This window comes from Ursus arctos, unplaced genomic scaffold, assembly GCF_023065955.2.
Source record: "Ursus arctos isolate Adak ecotype North America unplaced genomic scaffold, UrsArc2.0 scaffold_29, whole genome shotgun sequence".
Lineage (NCBI taxonomy): Eukaryota > Metazoa > Chordata > Mammalia > Carnivora > Ursidae > Ursus > Ursus arctos.
Window position 1 is genome coordinate 7,965,941 of NW_026622974.1, and position 13,406 is coordinate 7,979,346.

Below are 13,406 nucleotides of genomic sequence, written 5' to 3' on the forward strand. Positions count from 1 at the left end.
TGCCTTAAGAACTTGAACCTTCCTAAGAAAGTATCATGTGGGGGTGATAGTTCTGGACTGGAAATCAAGTGACCATGTTTCTAGTTCAACACTATTGCTACCAGAGGGACTATTGGGCTCTTAGTCTTTCATTTCCTGATCTATAAAACAGGTTGACAAGCCAAATGACCCTTAAGACCCAGTGTAGTTTGGTCATTGTATATGGTTCACCTCTGGCTGACCCACTCCTGGCCCAGATTTCTGACATATATACATATCCTTACTTGTACTGAGTTTACAGTTTCTGACTCACACCTCTCCTTGGATCTTTGTTTCCCAGGCTTTCTGGACTTCTAAGAGCAGTTTAGTTGGTGTTTTATCACCTATCATAGATGTATTCAGCACGGATTCATTCTTCTGTAGTTCCCTCCCCACTAGAACCATCGACTGTGACTTTTTCTGACTCTCTTGGCTTCTACTTAGACTCTGCTACTCATGCCAACACTGCCTTAGTTTACCAGGGTCTGATAACACCCTTGACTTCTGCGCACTGACCAATGAGACAAATTGATATATTATTCTCCACCTAGCCGTGCTCACTGGGAGATGCCCACGTGAAACTCAAAACACAAGACAGAGGTACTTTACCTTTCTCAGTTCTTCCAGCCGAGAGTGTACACACGTCTCCCTGAGGACCTGCCACCCAGAGGGCCGGCACCTGACTGTAATGTTCCCGGTGTAGCCGCTGCTACAGGGAAGAACGTACTCATCGTTCCTGGACCCAAATCCAAAGACAATGTTGTTACACTGGGCTGGGGGGAAAAATGGAAACAAAAAGGAAAACGTATAAATACCCTGGCACTCTATACAAAGCATACAGCAGTGCTTTAGAAGTCATAGTTTCAGAGACAAAGCCCGGGCAAAATTCAGGAGTAGAAACATGTCCTTGATGCCCAGCCTCGTCCCTCTCAGTACCTTTTCTCCTTTCTGATGCCCTCTCCAAGGCCAGCCCCTTTCCCTCCAAGTGTCTGACCTGTGCCAACAATCCTGATTTTAGTGAGCCATAAACTAGTAAGCATCAGGTGAAAAAAAGACAGGGTATGATCATTCTCAGGAAAGAGTTTCATTCTGTAAGGCAATGTTAGAAAATCAGAAAACCTGCAAGAAGCTATGGAACAAAGCAGTAATGATGTGGTTACAAGACTGGCAGTTGCCATTTTAGTGTGACCCATCCTACTTTTTGCCCTTTGTAAAAGCTTTTCACACTGTGACCAACCACTAGCCCTCAATAGTATATTCTGACCGTGACTGGGACCAGGAGAAGGAAACCCTGAATCGAAGACCCTCCAGGGCTTTGATGTTTGCTTGTTTTTCCCAGTACTGTGTCCTAAATGCCTAGACAGTTGCGGCACTTAGTAAATATTGTTGAATAAATGTTATTGAAAGTGGCACATATCTAGGTACAAGAGGCTTAAGATTGAATGTAAAAAAAAAAAGGGGAAAAAGTCTGAAGAAAAGTAGTGGAGTGTCGTGTGTGTGTGTGTGTGTGCGCGCGCGTGTGTGGGTGTGTATGTGTTAAAGATCGAGATATGTGCATTCTTTCTTTGGTTCCTTGGATTATGATTTGGGAATATGTCAGCCCCAGGGCTCCTTCAGCATGTGTCGCAGTAAACTATTGCTGAGCGATTTCCATCAGAGCCTGCAGAGTGGTCAGCATTCCGCAGTGTTACCCTGGGAGCTGGAGACCACATCACTGGTCGGCAAGGATCTGAAATCGGTGGCCGACATGGAGTTTCATCATGGTCGGGGAGAAAACAGCTGCCTGTGTCTCCTGAAAGTCAGTCAGTCTTAGAACAATTCTGTATCAGAAAACATGTCCAGTCTACTTCCCAAAGACATAAATGAGCTACTAAGTGGGGGACCCCCGTCACCTAAGCCGGGGGTGGGAATTCAGAATTACCTTTTCCAAACACTCTGAAAGAGCTGTCTTCTAGTAGGAACAGCTTGTGAAGGCCAGCCTTCACCTTCTCAGCCACCTGTTCAATGGCTGACAGCAGCTCAGATGTGCTGCTGGAACCCACGACTTCAAACCCGGCAATGACGCTTCCATCTCTATAATGACTGCGTGGAAAGAAAAATGAGATTCATTCAGTCGGTCACTCAGGGCCGGCTGTGTGTATGCATGTCACTGGGTCCATAGGAACGCATCAAATAGATACAGTCCTTGCCTTCATGAAGCTTACATTCTAGTGCAGAAGATGAGGCAAATAAGAACCAGTCACCACCATATATAAGTAATTTTATAATTATATATAATATATATATATATATAAATTTAGTTAAGTGTTATGAGGGACAGATGCAGTGATAAGAATAGCAGGTGGAGATGAGGCCCACTTTATTTTTTTTTAAGATTTATTTATTTATTTATTTGAGAGAGAGAGAGAGTGTGCACGCATACATGCGGGGGCGGGGGGGCAGGCAATGGGAGAGAATCTCCAGCAGACTCCCAGATTGAATGTAAAAAAAAAAAGGGGAAAAAGTCTGAAGAAAAGTAGTGGAGTGTCGTGTGTGTGTGTGTGTGTGCGCGCGCGTGCGTGTGTGGGTGTGTATGTGTTAAAGATTGAGATATGTGCGTTCTTTCTTTGGTTCCTTGGATTATGAGACCATGAGACCATGAGACCATGACATGAGCCAAAAACAAGAGTCTGATGCTTAACCAACTGAGACACCCAGGCGTCCCGATGAGGCCCACTTTCAATAAGGCTGGTCAGAAAAGGCTTTTCTGTGCAGAGGGTAAAAGCTGAGGCCCAAATGAGAAGAAAAGGCTAGTGTTACAAAGAACATCAATGTAGTGTGCCAGCATGTGTGAAGGTCCTGAGGCAGGAAAATGCCTATGAGTTAGGCACATTTAAAAACTAGCTGCCAGGTCAAGAACTGGACTTGCTTCTCAATGTGGGTTTGAATTATCCCAGGGAGAATAAATTGAATTCAGTAAAATCAGTTTAAGTTAGAGGACAAAAATTAATGAATTGATTTTAGCATAACTAAGTTTCAATGAGCAGTAGAGAAATGGTAGGAGGTGATATTAGGTAAGTATCCAGGAGCCAGATGGGGTGGGGCCTTAGAGTTTGAATTTTACTTTTATTAAAAGCTTTCTTTCTTTAGTAAAAGTCAGTGGCATGCTCAGGTTTATTGCTTAAGAGCATCACTCTGGCTGCTGCATAGAATGGACGGAAGAGAGGCAAGCAGGGAAACAGGAGGACCCATCAGGAAAGAGGTGATAGCGGCTTGAATTTGGGGACAGTGCCTGTGGGGAGAAGTGGTCAGGTTGTACTTGAAGTCTGAGCCACAGGAATTGCGTAGGATGCTGGGAATGGAGAAAGGAACCAGTCAAGAAAGACTGCAAGGGATGGAAAAACAAACTGCAGTGTACTCATACAATGGAATAGGACTGGGCAATAAAAAGGAAGGAATCCCACCCCCCACCACCAGGGGCACCTGGATGGCTCAGTTGGTTGAGTGTTGACTCTTGGTTTCAGCTCAGGTTGTGATCTCAGGGTTGTGAGATCGAGTGCCAAGACGGGGTCTGAGTTCAGTGGGGAGTCTGCTTAAGACTCTCTCTCCCTCTCCCTCTGCCCCTCTCCCTCCACCTCTCTCTCTCTCCCTCTCTCTCTCTAAAATAAATAAATAAATCGTTAAAAATAACAACAAAAGGAAGGAACCCCTGACACTCAGAAAAACAAGGAAGACTCTCAAAGACATTATGTTGAGGAAAAGAAGCCAGACACACAAAAAAACTACACACTGGGTGATTCCATTTACGCGAAGTTCTAGAATAGACAAAACTAATCTACGATGATAGAAATAAAAGCAGTGGTGATTTCTGGTGGGAGGTAGGGGGTGGGCATGGAATTGGCTAGAAAGGGGCACAAGGGAACTTTTGGGGTGATGAAAATGTCCTGTCTCCTTAAAAAGGTAACTGGTAAAAGCATTTGTCAAAGCTAATGAAACTATATGTATAAGGCTTGAGCTATCATTGTATGTAAATTACACCTCCATAAAAAATGATTACGAGGGATGACTCCAAGTTTGGGTGTGTCCAACTGGAAGACTCGCATCGCTATAACTGGGATGGACACAGCAGTGGGAGAAAAACCTTAAAGGAGGAGAAAAGATGGATGACCCGTTTTGAACACATTATGTTTGACATGCCTACTAGCAAATCAAGTGGCGATGTTAACAAGCAGTTGCGTATTTGGGTTTGGACTTTATGAGAGAGGTCAAGGTCAAGTAATAAATTTAGAAACCATCAGTGTACACATGGTGTTCGAAGTCATGAAAGTGAGTGAGGTCACAACAATTCCATGAGGTAAACATTGTATTGTCCCCATTTTGTAGTAAAGGGAGCTGGAGTCCCAAAGAGAAGTTGGGTCAGGTAATTATTAATTATTAACTGATGGATTAGAATCTCTGATGCTCCAAATATCAAATTCTTTTTTTTAAAATTATTTATTTATTTATTCGACAGAGACAGCCAGCGAGAGAGGGAACACAAGCAGGGGGAGTGGGAGAGGAAGAAGCAGGCTCATAGCAGAGGAGCCCGATGTGGGGCTCGATCCCACAATGCCAGGATCACGCCCTGAGCCGAAGGCAGACCCTTAACCGCTGTGCCACCCAGGCACCCCCAAATATCAAATTCTTAATCACTACATGGAGCCACCACTCACGATGCTTGAATAAATCCAAAAACTCTTTTATGTAGTGAAAGTCATAGCGTCTTTGTGTTGATATGGCTCTTCTATCAACAAAACATTGCTTACAAAATATTTTCCTGCCAGTTATTTCATTTGGTTTAATGAAGTTAAACCAGATTCCACAGGCTTTAACAGTCCTGTTCAACAGAGAAGTAAATTGAGACGCTAAGAGATTAAGATTTACTTTAAATCATATACATAAAGAGTAAAACCTAAATAATTGTATTTTATAGACTTATGCCTACTTTATGATTGTATCTACAAATTATTGGAGACATCTCAGAAGATGTACAGAATGAAATATAGGTTAGAATTATAAATGGAAAGCCAGGACCAAGGTAAAGAAAAATATGAATAGTGAATACAAAAATTACTTTGATTAAGTTTCAAGTTTGTCTATGAATTAGGTGACTGCAAAGTCAAGAAGGAAAATATAATTCATTATATAGGACTTGGTATAAGAAAAAAGAAGCAGTCTTTCCTAGCATTGAATTGTAAAGAAAAGTAGACACATGGACCTTTATATAAGAACATGAGATAACTGGAAAGATAATATCCAGGACAGTATATTTATAGCAATGCTGTTGAAAATTTCCCATGGCTGTTCCTTAAGTTAACTGTGAAAAAAAAATATATATATATATAAGAAAAAATATATATATATAAAACTTCATATATATATATATATATATATATATATATATATATAAAGTCAAGTTCTCTGACCTCTAAGCTATTTCCTCTATCAGGCAGACTATTAATAGTTATTAACCAATGCACACATGACTAACTAACCAAATAACTTTTGGAATGAAAGCATAAACAAAAGGATAATTTACTAAATATCTCTTTATTTGCTGTAGACAATGCCTACTGGGTTTTCAGCTATGGTGCATACATGATATCTACACAAAAATATAGTAGTTTACCCCAGGCTTCCCTCATGGCTTCCAATTATACAACTTTGTATCATACCCCCCTGTGCTTGTGGACAGAAAAAAACCATCCTTCTGCAACTCACAAAACTCACCTCCACCCCTCCTCCCTTCCCGTACATGCATACCATGATCTCCTGCTTCACCCCAAGTTCTGCAACTGTGGGTTTGCAGTTTCAATCTCTAATCTACAGCTTGGAAAATGCCATTCAACATTTAAGTTTCCTCTTCTGACTTTAAGAAACATCACAGACTTTTGTCCAGTATTAGTAAGAATCCTATTAGAAAGACCAGTTCTTCCCTATTTTTTGTCAGGGTCATTTGGGAATGGCACTAGGCATTCTGCAGGATGGCTGCACAATTCTGGGGATGCCCTTCTTTTTTTTTTTTTAAGATTTATTTGTTTATTTTAGAAAGGAAGAGAGAGACAGAGAGAGCACAATGAGAGGGGAAGAGGGAGAAGGAGAGAGAGAATCTCAAACAAACTCCCTGCTGAGCTCAGAGCCCAACACAGGGCTCCATCTCAGGACCCTGAGATCATGATCTGAGCCGGAATCAAGAGGCGGGTGTTCAACCGACTGAGCCACCCAGGTGCCCCTCTGGGCATGCCCTTCCAAGGCAATTGTGTTACTTACCGAAATTGGGTGACACGAACTGACTCAAAATCTTGAATTCTTTTGAATGCTTCTTTAAGCTTACAAAGAGAGAAAGGGGCAATATGTTCATCTTTGTCCCCATACAAGAAAGATATTTCAGAAAAAAGTGATGCAGACAATAAATAAACCCACAGAACCACTGAAGAAAGAAAGAGATCCCACAGGGGGTGCTTGCATATTACACAAATGCAGTTCAAATGACAGCTGAGAATTGTACACACACACACACACACACACACACACACGTCATTTATTTTTGAGTTTGCTAATAAAGATGGAAGAACCAATTGTTTAGAAGAGGGAATTGGGTGCCAGATAATATAAATTTACCCAAAATCTGTTTTCTCCTTCACAAAAATAAGCCATACACTTCCATATGCATTTAAACTGAATCTATCTGGAAAGCATTTGTGTAGGTCTTCCGTGAAAATGGCACCTGAACGAGCAACCTCGGCAGACGGACACTGATTTAGTTTTTCTGTGACTTCATTACACAGTCCAGAATTTTGCTCAGTACTTCTGTTTAGCCCCTAACAAGCGAGGCTTCTCTATGGAACGAATCCCCAATGCTAACAATGGAGCCTAGAGCATGAAAAATTTTCTTTGGACAAATAAAAAACAGAACATAACCAAGAAGCCTTGCTAGAATATGACTCACGTAAATGAACAAAAGGGAACACAAGAGAAATGGAAAGAAGTCAACTGCTAAAACTCTCCCAGAAAGAAAATGTTCAACATCCGTCAGTTGTGGGCAATGTGATTAACTGCTCTGTAATAACTCATTGAACGTGAATAATTAAGAATAGGTATTAAACAAACATGCTGAATTGAAAACATCTGAACTTAAGTTTAGCCAACAATGTCTTATGTAGTAAGTAGAAAGTGCTTACTTGAATTTCAATTCCAGTGGCGTATTTGGAGAATGAAGGAGAAGATGAATTCAAAAGGTCTTTGGCAAATCTTTCATTAATTTTGAAAGTGCCCCAAACCTCTATGGGAAATAAAAAGAGGTTTATAGATACAAAAATTACTCACTTGAATTTATTACAGCATAGAATTAGAGAAGTACATTTGAAGCCCATCTATCTAACAGCAATATTTCAATTTCTTCTTGTAATGAACGTTCACCTAAAATAATAGAGGAAGCATACGCAAAACTAGACTTCTCAGCTGTGGATTTGGAATATAACGAGAAGGTGCTGGTGATCAGGAAAACCTTGTAAGTAAGTAGATGTGTGGCCACCCACATGTGGTTAAGAAAGGCAATCACTTAACACTGAAATGTGTGCCCATCTAGGCTTTGAGCTCAAACACTGTCCTTAGGAAAAAATTTTTAAAAAGAAAAAAACAATAAAACACTACTTGCTAACTCCAATATACCCCTTGCTTGCCCATCACTGGTGCTTTTCTGGGCTGGGATAAGTTGTTGCCCATTTTCATATGGACAAACCCTGTTTATCCTTCATTCAGGACCTACACAAATGTACCCCCACTGCAAGGCCTCTCCTGATCCCCCAACGCAAAGATTCTTTCCCTCCTCTAAATTCCTACAGTACTCTTCTCATCCCCCCTTTACAACCTCTTGTACCAACATACTTGTTCGTGAGCATTTCTTGTGTTTCTACGAACCCACTCCACTTTGGGGAGACCCTTGTGAGTGTAATTCCTACCTGATCCATCTTTGTGTCTCTTCAAGGTGCATCAGACACAGACCACCTTTCACAAGGTAGGCTTTCACTCAAATTTGCTGAAGAAATTACACTGTCCTCTTTCTTGTATTACAGCCTAGCCTCCCCAGCTGGGCTGCTAATTCAGAGAGAGAGAAATGCTTCATTGTGTCCTCCCTAAATCTGCCTCAGATCTGGGTCTAAAGATGGTGTTTAATAAATATGTGTGGCCATCACGAATTGGCATGGTCCTGGGAAGGGGAGCCAGGAATGCCCAGGGAAGCTGGGTTATTTCAGGTTCTCCCTCTCTTTGCGTGGCTCTACCAAAAACCAGAGCTTTAAGAGAACCGGAGTAGTCTCTGAGGACACTTCCCAAGGTCCTTCCAGCGCTGGAGCCCATGTCATTTGGCTCCCTTCTTCATCCACTGAACACAAACCTAAGGTGCCTTAGCTTCCTCAGCTTCCACTGGTTTCCGAAGCTAGACTTTTCACTCTGTTTTGTTTTGGTGATGCAACATACTTGTTGGCCATCTAGAAAATATATTTCAGTATAAACACTATGTGTTCCTCCCTGCTCTCACACCTCTCGACTTCCCTTGTCTGGAAATTGATGTTGGCAAAAGCAATGAAGAGAAGGGAGGAAAAAAAATTGTATTTACTCAAGTAGCTCCCCTACTTGAGATTTCTGTGAATCCGCCTCAATCTCAATAAAATCATAGACTTGCGGAGCTGAGCTGGATGAAGGTTGAAGTGATGTCCAAACATCAACTCACACTTCTGAATTTTCTGCACTTGGAGGCTCTTGCTGTGTCCAGCTAAGCCTAGTGGGGTATATGGTTATTGCCCTTTGATGACCCTGCAAACACTAGCTCTGCCCAGGGACACAAAGTGTTAACATGTGGGTGAGGAGCTAGAGTTCCCCCTCCTCCCCCCACCTCTCCCCACCTCCTGTCCCCTGCCCGGGGCCAGAGCTCTCCTCCTGGCACCCTTCAGGGCTTACTTGTTCTTTCACAGAAATTGATGCTCTGGGTGAGGTTGTTGAGGTGACAGTGACAGCTCTGGAGTGCTCCAGCCGTGTGGAGGTAGCATTTGTGGGGATCAAGGCATGAGGGAGGAAACCAGGTGTAGCCGTCCTCACAGGCACACTGCAAAACCCCATTCTGGTTGCCACAGTCTGCACAAAAAAAGTAAAAATAAACAGAGCTTGGTCTCACGGGATCTGGTTAATAAACCGACCAGTGCTAAGCTCTCATCCTTGGCTCTGCCTTAGAATCTGAACCAAGTGTGTCTCACCAAGAGCTAGAAGGATAAAACTAGGATGGCAGTATGTTTAAGGTAAGGATACGTCAACTCAATAGATTGTGAGTCTGACATCAGACACCTAGCAAACATAAAATCAGGTGGCTGAGCTTAGAAGCCAAAAGAAGGATGGATGCCAAGTAGATAGCCCTCGGAATGGGAAAGAGAAGCAAAGAATGTGTGCTAACCTGACAGTTATCTAAGAGAGCTCTAGAAGCTATTTTTCCTCTATTTTATTGGAGACTCCTCCCATCCATCTATTACCATTCTCGGGTAGGTCCCATAAGCAAGATGGCAAACACCGACCGACTTTTTTTTTTTTCTTGAGAGTCATGAAGAAAAATTCCGTCAGCCAATTCTGTATGCTTATTCCCTACTGACTGACCTAAAACACCCATCAAAAGGCATTCCTCTATAATACACAAAAAATTGGGACTAAGTCACCAGGCTTCTTTGTGAAAATATGCATTATACAGTGAATGATTCTCAAACTTTGTCAGGTGTCAGTATCACCTCGAGAGTCTCATCCCAAAGTTTCGGATTCAGTAAATCTGGGGTGGGGCCAAGGATTTGCATTTCCATTAAGATCCCTGATACTGCTGTTGCTTCAAATCTGGGCACCACACTTCGAGAACTCCTGCTTTAGACAAATGATTTAATGTCTCTGAAACCCAGATTGCGATCATTAGTGCTGTTTGTCAATTACTTCTTGCTCTTTTCTGGGCACATAGTAGGATTACATATCCTGGCCCCTGAGGTTGAATGGGGCCATGAAATCAGTTTGGGCCAATAAGTTGGGAGCAGAATTAATGTGTGTCACTTTCAAGTTAGAGAATTCAACTGCCAATGTGAAACCCTTGAGTGTTTTATTTCTTTTTGGCTCCAACTGGGTACATTTGAGATAGTGTGTGATTCATTAGCCTGGAATCCCAAGTGACCACATGAACACAACCCCGCTGGCAACCTGCAATAGAGATGTAGCATGAAGAAGAAGTAAAACATGTGTTCTTTCAAGCCACAGATATTGCGGGGATGATTGTCTCCACAGCATAACCTAACCTATACCGACTGTTACCGACATCCCCCTTCCACTCCCAGCCCCCAGAGGGCAGATTTACATGTAGTGGCCTTTGCTCTAATAATCTTCACTGGTTCCTGTAACCATAACGATGGAGGCTTCAGAAGCTTCAGAAAATTCTTCAAGTCTCTCTTCTCCTTAGAATCTCGATAGGCCACCTGAAGCAGCAGCTCATACTCCTGGACTGGGCCTAGAGAGAGGAAGATAGTCAGGAGCCTTCTTTTTCAGTATGGGAGAGAAGTATTGCCAAGGAAGCCACCAGGAAGAATCATCACATGCATTCTGGGGGTCACGGGTTATGCCACGCTGCTAGTTACCGACTTCTGTTCATCCAGACGTTAAGTAAAAATTAGCATCCAGAGGAACACTGGCAGACAGCCCCACGTGGTCTAATCTATGTCTACTCTCCCACTTCTGCCAGGCCAGGTGCTCCCACTCTCCCTGACCCATCCCGGCATCAGTCACCCTCCTGACTTCACACAGCTCCTCAGGATGCATCCAAGGTCAAGTTTCAGGCATCAAGACCCAAGAGAGAAGAGGTGAGAAAATCCTAGTCACTCTTCCCTCTTGCTCTCCCAGCTCCAGTCTCCTTGAAGGATATTCAGTATAAAACCCCTGGTCTCACACTTTCCTCTCCAAAGAGCCCTTTTTTCTCCCGTGAAGAGTTTTCAGTAATTAGTCAACTTTGAGTACCTTTTATGAAATGCAAAAGCAAAACCAAACCAAACCAAACCTTACTTGAGCCTTTATGCGCCCTCAGCTCCGCCTTACCACTCTTCAGCAGCACCTTTTGTTTCCCTAAGGAGAGGCCGTTACGTGTTCTGGGCTCAGGAGAATATGAATCCTAGGAGTAGTCTCCCACCCACAACTCACTTAGGCACATTCACATGAAACGTAGTGTGAGATTTCATGGCATTTCCAGATCATCCCAAGCTCATCTAAGCACCCCAGATTAGGAATGTAAGGACCTTAGAGAAAAGAGGGGAAAAGTGAACATCCTTTTATCCTGGGTCTCCTCTGATTGCCACTGGCAGTGAAATCTCTTAGAAGTCTCAGATTTCTCAAGACATCCATGCTTTCTGCCGGGACAGATGAGATGGGGAGCTTCTCTGAGACTGTCCCATTTCCTAGGGGCCCAGGGAACCAGGCAGAAGGGAAATTTATAGAGAAGGAAATGAGCAGATCAATCCCTAGACTTCGGAGGTGGCAGTCAAGAAGGTAGCAGGAAGCTGGCTGAGTCTGACATGTCCCAAACATGGACAAGAGCTTCCCGCTGTCATAACTTCCACCACCTCACTGCATAGAGCTTCAGCGCCGCCTCTCTTTGCAGATTGGAGCCTCTGTCCCAGGTCTTGGGAGCCACACCAAGGAGGGAAAGCTAAGGGGACTCCTTCTCCCACTGCCCAAGCAGGTAAGAAGTGGGGGAACAGTCAGTGTCAGAGGCTCCTGGCACTGGTTCTAGAGCCAGACTGACTAGGTTTGCATCATCCCTCCTGCTCCCTGGCTCTGTGTCTTAATTTCAGCATCTGTAAAATAAAGATGACCGTTGTGCCTAAATCAGAGGGTCATTGTGAGGATTTAATTCATCTAAGGCACTTAAAATAGTGCCTGGCACCTAGGAACAGCTCACTAAATACTAACTGTAGTTTTACTGTCAGAGAAAATGTTTTCATGACATTCCAAGTTGAATTTTTATTTCATTTACTGGAGAATTGCAGCCTTGTGTGGTGGAAGTTCAATGACACCATTAGCACACTGTTGTATGAGAGATCACTGCCCTGCAGAAAGGCTTTTGCAGACTGACCCGGGGACCTAACAACCATCTGCGTGCATCATTGTTTCCATGAGGAAATATATGCAGTGCTTGAAACATCAGAACAACAAATTAAATTCCAGAACACAACCTATTCCTAGACTGAGGGTTGCGCCCACTAATTACACTGTTGGGATTGAGATAAGGAAGGAAAGGAAGAGTATGGAATAGCTACTTGCCAGGTATGGTGCAGGATACTATGCCTTTATGTATTATTTAATCTTCACAAATGTTTTGCTAGTACAGATTGCCATTATGCTCATTTCCCAGATTTGAGGTGTTTAATAGTGTTTTAAAGGTCCTATGGCCAGAAGCAGCACTGAGGTTGGCACCCTGGTCCCTTAGCACCAGGTCTACTGCACCACACTCCCTAAGGGAGACTCACCTGGATGCTTTTTCTTATTCACACTGAGTCCTCTTTTTGTTTTGATGCCTTCATTTCTCTGTTTAAAAGAAAACAAGAATAATTATGGAAGGGTTTGGTAAAGATGTACTTCCTAAGGCCTTGTTGGATCTCCGGATGAACTGAAATTATGGATCTAAAATCCAAATCAGGGATGGTGGAGAGGCAGCTAGGGAAGGCCTCCCTGAGGCAACTTTTGGGCACAATGCTGAAGGAGGTGAGGAAGTAAGGATCCCTGGAGAAAGAACTTTCCTAGCAGAGGGAATAGCACATGCAATGGCCCTGGGGTAAGCGTATGCCTAGCATGTGAGAACAGAGCGAGGAGGCCAGAGTTGCCCAGTGGAGTGGGTAAGGGGAGAGGGGGAGGAAGTGAGATCAGAGATTATCTCCAAGGAGGTAGGCTGTGTAGATCTTTATAAGGCAATGGCTTGGTTTTTACTCGAGTGAGATGGGAACCCACCAGAGAGCTCTGAACAGAGGTGAGAGTGCTCTACTCTACTTTTTGGATGGCTCAATCCTGTAGCCATGTTAGGAATAGACAAGCACAGAAGCAATGACAGCATCCTAGGAGTTACTGAAATAACACAGGTGAGAGATACTGTGAGAGATACTGAAGGTGTGGATTAAGGTGGTAGCCATAGAGGTAGTGAGAAATGTTTGAATTCTGGGTGTACTTTAAAGATAAAGCAAAACAAAACAAGAGCCAACGATTTAGATAGGGATTATGGAAAGAGTCAAATATGAAAATCAGTTTTTTGCCCAAGGACAATGGAAGGACATTGATACCACTTGCTGAGATGAGAAAGGAGAAGCAGGTTT

General features: G+C 43.1%; 1 protein-coding gene across 2 annotated transcripts in view; it reads right to left on the bottom strand.

Moving 5' to 3' along the window:
* Positions 1–13,406, bottom strand: part of ADGRF1 (adhesion G protein-coupled receptor F1) — a 45,560-nt gene that overhangs the window by 18,301 nt on the left and 13,853 nt on the right. For both annotated transcript variants that reach the window (XM_057303929.1, XM_057303930.1), the window contains 7 exons: positions 12,570–12,627; positions 10,412–10,561; positions 8,995–9,168; positions 7,218–7,318; positions 6,307–6,365; positions 1,940–2,100; positions 628–791 (listed from right to left, as the gene is read on the bottom strand). In XM_057303929.1, the coding sequence (XP_057159912.1) occupies positions 628–791; positions 1,940–2,100; positions 6,307–6,365; positions 7,218–7,318; positions 8,995–9,168; positions 10,412–10,561; positions 12,570–12,627 (867 nt within the window). The remainder of the gene's footprint in view (positions 1–627; positions 792–1,939; positions 2,101–6,306; positions 6,366–7,217; positions 7,319–8,994; positions 9,169–10,411; positions 10,562–12,569; positions 12,628–13,406) is intronic.